Below are 8,483 nucleotides of genomic sequence, written 5' to 3'. Positions count from 1 at the left end.
AAATGAACTACCCAGATGAAATAAAAATGGCATATAATAACAAAAATGAAAACGATAGTACAATGATATTATCATAAATGATTACAACAAATAAAATGTAACCAGTGGGAACCATGAGAAGTCCCTACCTAGTTTTATGGCTTCCTCTTCTGCAACTATAGCTTCGACATCCATGTCACTTGGACAAACATGTCAATCTCTCATCTCCTGTAACTGAACCTGAATTACTGAACCTACTCAGGACCTGAATTACTTTTATCCATTTTATCCGATCCATTCAAACTCAACCATTCATTAGACTGTGCTGTACCATCTGTGACACTCACGACAACTAACCACTTCTCGGAGGTGATGATCCCCCAGAACATGTAGAAGTGAAGGATTCTACATGAGGCAAAAGACCCATGGCAGCCCAGAGGAAGACTGGTTTGAAAAACCTAGACTTAGGAAACTGCCCAATTTAGAACTCCATGGAATCAAGAATTTCCAGTGAGTCTTCTAGCCCTAGGGATTCTTCAAAGCCTGCTTGTGGGCTGACAATTAGCCCAGGATTTTTCAAGGCATTATGGGCATTCATGAACTTCTGGAGGTATTTGGAGGTGTATAACCAATGGTGTTTCAGGACGTCTTCCATTTCATAACACTTGGACTGCCTAGCATTCATTTTCCGGAAACGTCGGAAGAGTTTATTACCAGATTCATTACCTTCACTGGCCCATGCTCCAATGGAGCCATCTCTCTCAATGATCTCAGGGACATGGGCAAGGGTCTTGTGAAAATAATTGGTGATTTTGCCCTCATATCTATACTGGAACTTGGTAGACAGGAGTTCTGCAAAACGCTGTGAATTGAAACTATACTGGCAAAGTGATTCTGGGCACTCTTTGGCTGGGCACGTTGAGCGCCACACAGGTTTCATCTTCAGGTAGAGGTCCATTAGTTCCCTCAAGGCCTCCTGCCTTTCCTCACAGTGAATTAACTCACACACGGCTTCCACAGTCTCCTTGGTCATGAGCTTCCTGGCAAAGTTGCCATTCATCCTCATGATGGGCTTCAAGTTCATTTTTTTCCGGAGGTGCTTGTCCAGGGTAGCCTGCCATCTTTTCCTCTCCTCTTTGGATGCATTGGGATTCTTATAAACTTCCCCAATCTCCAGCTGGAAGAGCTTATAAAACTCTGCTGCATTGCCGATGTCACAGTGGAGAGCATCAATGGAAGGAACCGTCTCAATGAAAGGCTTTGCTGAGACCCCTTTCACCCTGTCTCTCAGCTCTTCTGCTGACTCCTGGTACGGGTTGGATCTCCAGACTTCATAACGCTCCAGATTCTCTGCATGACTTCTAGTTATGGAGTGAAGGACAAGATTTTGGGAAGCTTCCAGCCTGGTGGCATCACAGAGGGTGCAGATGTAGACAGAGCCAGAAGCCTCGAGGCCTTCAACTTCCCGGACAAGTTTTTCATCATACCCAGTTCCTCTAAAGATGAACTTAAAAGTTCTTTGGATGCCTCCCATCTCCAGCAGTAATTCACTGCTCTTCATCGCCTCTCTCTCTGCAATGAGGGGACTCAGGATGGCTGTCAAGGTCTCATGGTCAGATTCATCTGCCAGCATGAGGCACAAGGGCTTACAGCATAGCTCTGAATTGGGCTTGGTTTCTTCAAATATCCTCACACTCTCCTGACCCTCAGTGATGCTAATATTCATGATAGTAAATGAAAAGCGAACAGCCTTCTCAGGCACAGCTGGCCCACTCCCATGCTTCTCACTCACGTCTCCCATCCCATCACAGGACTCCTTCACCACCACTGTGAAAGGGCCACTCAGGTAGTCACCCAAGTCCTTGGATTTCATGCCTTCTAGGATGTCTTCTTGCATATCCATCAAGGCAGACACCAGCGCTGTATCGTACCGGAACCTCTTTGCAATGGTGTCAACTGGGTAGTCATCCACGGATGCAGACCACCCAGAAAGCCCGTCAATGATACCTATGTCTGTGCGAGCAGAGACATTCTTCAGAGGGGGCTTCCACTCAAACGGGTGATATCCAGGCAGGAGAGTCTTCTCCGCATTCCGAAGGGCATGCAGAGGCTGGAAGATCTGCCTCCCAGTGATGGCTTTGACAGTCCGGTACATCTTGTGGTACTGGCTACAGCTCAGAAAGGTGTTGACCCGGATGGCCAAGCATACAGCTGCCTGAAGGCCCGACCCTCTACCCTGCATGATGGCCTCAAGCTCATCTGCTTGTCGATGCTCATTCCTCGCTCTCAATACTAGCAGGAACAAAGTCAGGCACACTGACTTCAAATCCCCCCCTTCTTCTTTGTCTGCAAAAGCCTTGACCTGCAGCTTCAGTTCTCTTAGACGGTGTTTCTGAGCCCTCCTGGTCAGAGACAGGAGATGTTGCCTGGGCCGGCCGCCTTTATTAATGTACACGTATGATTCTTTTGGTTTCTTGTGGCTGGAGATGTGCTGGTTGTATTTTTCAAGGCTGACCTCCTTGTCACAGTCATTCACAGGGCATCTCACCGCCAGGGAATTGAGGATGTTCACAAAGGACCTCACTGGGCTTTCCACATCTGTAGGGAAGCAAGGGTATCGACAAGAAGGGCAATAGCTGCCCATGACCTTGAGGCACCTCAAAATGCATGTTCTGCAGAATAAATGTTTGCAGGTGGTTTCCACCGGGTCAGTCAAAATGTGCTCGCAGATCTGGCACGAGACGGCCTTCACGAAGTCCACAGGGTAGTCCACAGTGAGCAGCTTAGTACTCAGATGCATCTTGCTGCAGTTGGTGATCTTCTTCATCAGATCCTTGCTGCTGTTTCGAGGCTGAGCTTGACTCTTGGGGGGACGGGCCCTTGGAGCCTGGTTGGCCATGGCCTTGAGCTTTTTGCTGAGTGATGGGTTGGTCTGACGGCCTTTCCTCTTGAGTCCCCGGCGGGCTACCCGGCAGATGTCACAGGATAGCGTGTGTGGGTGCCACTCTATGGCAGCATTCTTTGGGAAGTATACCTCACATGGGGCATTGCTGAATCTCCCATACATAACACTCCAACAGTTGTGGCAAAATTGGGTGGGGTGGATGGAGTCAATATCCCCCTTCACATCAATTTTAAAAACCTTTGCAATCAGGTCTGGCCAGGAGGTGGCTTTCTTTTCCTTCTTTCGGAGGAGGCCCTGAGTTTTGCTGTCCACAGGACCATGGACAGGGTATTTTCTACTCTGCCCATCAGCTCTAAAGGAAACACCACAAATACGGCAAAGCTGCCGGAGGCTGGCTTGGTGAATTGCCTTCTCTCGAGCCTTCCCAGCATCAGCAGGCTTCTCCAAAGACTTGGAATGGACTGTGAATGTTGGCTGGACCAGGGCTGGCTTTTCTGGTGCTGGAATGTTGGCACTGCCTATGACTGCTGGAGTTTCCTCCAGAGAGGCCTGTCCTTCCACTGCATTTTTATTTGGCCCCTCTTCTTCTCCAGGAGAGGGCTTCACAAAGGATCTCACTTTGAAGAGCTTGAATTTCCATTCAGAAAATTTCATGTGTGGATGCTGGATTTCATCTGGTGCAGAGCTAAGACCTCGACTCGGTGCCACTGGTATTTCCATGGTGGCAAGGATGAAGGCCCCTGCGAACAAATGGAGAAGGTCAGATCAGGTGGAAATTCATGAAATGGATGGTAAATCATCACTTTACTGCCAGACACTTCATTTATTCAACTCAGAGGTAAAAGCTGACACCACATTATCACTAAAACAAAAATAGAGTCAGTTACAGAAGAAAGTGACAGAGAGAGAGAGAGAGAGAGAGAGAGAGATGGAGAGGGAGGGAGGAAAGAAGGAAGGAAGAAAGGAAAGAGAAAGAAAGAAAGAAAGAAAGAAAGAAAGAAAGAAAGAAAGAAAGAAAGAAAGAAAGAAAGAGAAAGAAAGAAAGAGAAAGAAAGAGAGAAAAAGAAAGAAAGAAAGACTACCTGTTGTATCTACCTCTAGGAGTTGTCTGTGAGGCTCCAATCAGTCATAGTGTCCACATATAATAGGTGCTTAATAAATGCTTGTGGGTTGAACTGATGATGTATATGAAGCCTCTTGCAAACTTTAGCCTGCTGTCATTACTATTCTCTACATTGATTTTCCCCTTGCTGCGCTAGCCAGACATTCCATTTCCAGCTTTCGAAAACAGACTTTCAAGGGCTTCATTGTTTATTCCTTCCAAACTGGCCATAAAGAGGAGATAAAACTACAGACCCAAAGAAAATAATTATTCACCAAGTGAAAGGATGAAGCCAACTTGAGCTTTATGAATGCAAGCTAATAAGTATTATGAATTGTAATTATGCTTGCAATTTTAATTAGAGAATGTTGCTGTAAATTATAAGGCTGTATCTACATTGGCTATAAAAATCCCTGGATTCCTCAAACTTGCAGGGCACTGTACCATACTCTCTGTGTTCTGTGGTGCCCTACGAAGAATTTTCCAAATGAAAAGTTCCAAGAGTCTTGCATACTCTACAAAGATGATCTGTTGAAGGATTAGCATGGCTTCGCCCAATTGTCCTCTAGTTAGTAAATAGTTGATTACTGCAGGGTTGTTTTGTTTTGTTTTAAGTGGGATAATGGTAGGAGTGGTTATTGTTCTGTGATTAGGATCCCCCAGCAAGTGGCCTATGACACAACATCAATAATAGCCCAGCAAACACCTACTGAAGAACTCTACTGATTGGGATAGAGGTTGACCTAGTGATCTAGGACTCCTGTTCACCATGCCCTCTAGAATTGCCCATTCCCTAACTAGCTCACCAAATCCCCTTGGGATATAAGTGGGAAAGCAACAGCTGGTTTTCCTAATTAAGCATTGTGGACTACTCCCTCAAACACATACTACCCTCTAGCCAAAGTTGAGCTACTCAACATATATATCCCCGTATATATCCTGTACTTCTCTGCCTCAATGTCTTCTTTCATGCCATATATATCATTCCCTATTCTCACAGTCCCTAGTCCCCACCAACTTCACTTATAAAACTCTATATCCTTCAAGTGCCTTTCTCAGAACTCCTATCAAAATTAATGCCTAACGTTCCTATGGCACTTTGAAGTGTACAAAGAGCTTTTCACATGGATCTTCACAACAATTTGCCTGAGAGGCAAGTGATATTATTATTCCATCTTACAGATGAGGTAACTCAGACAGAGAGATTCATGACTTGCCCAGGGCCATACAGTTAGTCAGTGCATGAGGCAGATTTGAATTCAGAGCTTCCTGACTCCAAATTCAGTACTCTGTCCAATAGTGCCACCTAGCTGAGCTTTCCTTTCTCGGAGTCCCCACATTATGCCTTTTCTATACCTCTTCAATAGTATATGTGTTTGTGTGCATGTGTGTATATGTCAATTACATGTATAAGTCAAATTGACAGTATATGTGTTTGTGGGTTTATGTCAAACTCTTCCACTAGATTATAAGCCTCATGAGAGCAAAGATAATGTCTTATTGGTCTTTGTATCTCCCCCAGAATTTGATATAGAAGCTAGCACATAGTAGGGCCTTAATAAACATATACTGAATTAAATTGAACCGTCAGTCATAGTCCTAAGATTAAGGCTATGTGCATTGTGAGATGCTAGACTGACCATTAAATACGTGTTTAATTAAATTGAACTGTCAGTCATTGTCCTAAAATTCCAGCTGTGTCTATTCTGAGCTATTAGATCAATCACTATGACCGATCAGTTCCATAGTCCTACTAGCTTTTCACTGAATTAACTGACCAAGTTGACCAGAGATTTTTATCATCATAGAGACATAGCCTCAAGCTAACATACCTCTTAGTGAGAAAAAGGGCTGTTCCCAAGATCCACCAGCAGCCAGTTCACTTTTAAGCTTTTGCTTTAAACTACTGAAATTTAATCGATCTTCCATGCATGATGCTTCTAAGGCAGAAGCTTTTTTTTAATTAAAAGCAATTCTCTTAGAGATACTTAAAAGGAATCACCACTTTGAAAGTTCCTTGCACGGAGCAACGTCCTCTCCACAGAGCCCTGAACCATTTCAAAATCCTTCAACACCTCTCAACCACAGCTGTCACACTTCTCAGAGTCTATCTTCATTCATGTTTCTCAACTCTGTCCCACAGCTGAAGGTGTCAGCTCTTTCTGGAATCTCTTACCCAACCCACTTACTGATTCCTGAGGTAGTCATTTTCTATCCCTTTGACTTTTACTCTTCCTAGCCTCTTTTAGATATTAATCACAACAAGTGACATACAGCCTACTTTAAAGCTAACAAAATACTTCACACACATGATCTCATTTGAGCCTCTCAACAACTCTTTAAACTATGGATTGCAGGCATTTTTAACTTGGTTTTACAGATGAGGAAACTCAGGCAGATAGAGATTAAGTGACTTTTCCAAGGTCACACAGCTAGCAAGTATCAGGCGGCAGCACTTGAATCAGGTTGTTCCAACTACAGGTCCAGAAAGCCATACAAAATGCCATTAGCACAATAATTCATACTGATAGAGCATTTCATGGTTAAAGACCACTTTACATACATGATCAAATTTGATCCTCTCAACAATCTAATAGTAAGATTGTTAGGACAAGTATACAGGCTATATTAAAAGTCTTAGTGCAGTTTTAAGCATTAGTAACTTAAATCTGCCTCCTTAACTCCTCTTAACGATTTCATTTTGAGCCTAAATAGCTTTAAACTGCACTAAGACTTTTGGGGCACCCTATATTGTCCCCCCATTTTTATAGGCAAAGAAACTGAGGTTAGGAGAGATTTACGTGTTCACCAAGGTTATACAGGTAATCAGTGGCAGAAACAGGACCAGACCCCAACCTTGTCTAATTCCATTTCTAGTGCTTTTTCTGCACCCTCTACCTAAAGTGTGCTAGCATTCTTCTACATACACCTGTTAATACTTTTAAGGCATGTAAGATTTGATGAGAATCAGAATCGTATAGGGGGGAAAGCCGTGGATTTGGAGGAAAAAACATGGGTTCAAATACCAGCAGGGCCACTTGCTACCAATGTGACCCTGAGCCAATAACTTAACCAATCTGGGCCTCAGTTTCCTCATTTGTAAAATATGGATGATCTCTAAGACCATTTCCAGCCTTCAATCTATGACTCCATGTTGAACATGGGAGGCAGTCTTAGACGAAGGCAAAGTCAGTAGTCATAGAATTGTTGTTGTGGCTTGTCCTTCATTCTTGAAGAGGACCACGACATCAAGGAGGTGATGCCATGACATGCAAGTGAATTGGATTTAAGTGAGGGGGGAGCTGTGCAAAGTCATAGGATTAGAGATAAAAGGAACCTCAGAGTTGGAATTTTTATTTTAAATTTATTTTAATTTTATTTTTAATTAATTTAAATTTATTTTAAACAGGGAAGTTGACAAGTAGGTGGCACAACAGATAAAATGCCAGACTTGGAATCAGGGAAATCTGACTCCAAATCCTACCTCAAGACACTTACTAGTTACTACCCTGGGCAAGTCATTTAACCTCTGTTTGCTTCAGTTTCCTAATCTGTAAAATTGAGATGATAATAGCACCTACATGATGGAGTTATTGTGAGGATCAAATAAACTAATATATGTTAATGCTCTGTAAACCTTAAAGCGCTATACAAATGTTCTATATAATGTTAGTTATTTCAATCATCATTATCTCTGTTGTCAAAGATAAATAGCAAGTAACATAATTGGTACTCAAATCTCTTTCCTCTGATTCCAATCCACTCTTCTGTCATATAGGTACTACAATTCACTATATTTACAATTTCACCAAATCTCATAGTTGGAAGGAACCATATCAGACCTGTAAGAGAATGTCCCCTACAAAATACCCCCAAAATGATCATTTCCTTGAAGTCCTATTATTGGGGTGGGGGGAGGGAACCCACTGTCTCTGGAGGAGCCTATTCCACTTAAGGCTACTACAGTTGTTAGTCAAAATTTGCCTCTTGGCAATGTACATTCATTGAGCCTTCTTCTATCTTCTGGGGCTAGGCAAAATGTGAATGATCCCTCTTCCAAATGACAGGCTTTGAAGCTTGTGAATGTCAAGCATTTATGTCCTACTCAAGGCTGGCTCTTCTCTAGGCTAAACATCCCATTTCCTGAAATTAATTTTCATGGCATAAACTCTAGGCTCTTCACCATCCTGGATCACATCCTCTGGAAACTGCAGTTTATCAGTGTTACTCCTAAAATGTGGTGCCCAGAATAGAACATAGGACTGCAGATGTGATCTGACTAGTCTGGGTAGAGTAGAACTATTCATTTCTTATTCCTGGGAGACTAAAATTGTGTTAGCTTTCTTGGCTACTATGTTCCAATTTCAACTCATTGAGTGTGAAACCCACCAAAGCACCCCAGGTCTTTTTTATTATTTCAGACAAGTTATGTTCTAACCATTCTTTTAACCATTGCAAAATTGATCTTTTCAAATCTTTATCCTTTTCATTTTTTTA

General features: G+C 42.9%; 1 protein-coding gene across 1 annotated transcript; it reads right to left on the bottom strand.

Annotated features, from left to right (window-relative positions):
- Nucleotides 1–460: 460 nt before the first annotated feature.
- Nucleotides 461–3,604, bottom strand: RAG1 (recombination activating 1). The gene has a single exon (XM_036764789.1). The coding sequence runs from the start codon at nucleotides 3,602–3,604 to the stop codon at nucleotides 461–463; it is 3,144 nt and encodes a 1,047-aa protein (XP_036620684.1).
- Nucleotides 3,605–8,483: the final 4,879 nt, after the last annotated feature.

The sequence above is a fragment of the Trichosurus vulpecula genome, chromosome 6 (assembly GCF_011100635.1).
Source record: "Trichosurus vulpecula isolate mTriVul1 chromosome 6, mTriVul1.pri, whole genome shotgun sequence".
In the NCBI taxonomy this organism is placed as follows: domain Eukaryota; kingdom Metazoa; phylum Chordata; class Mammalia; order Diprotodontia; family Phalangeridae; genus Trichosurus; species Trichosurus vulpecula.
The sequence above is the reverse complement of the archived record's forward strand: the minus strand, read 5'-3'. Positions and strand labels throughout refer to the sequence as shown.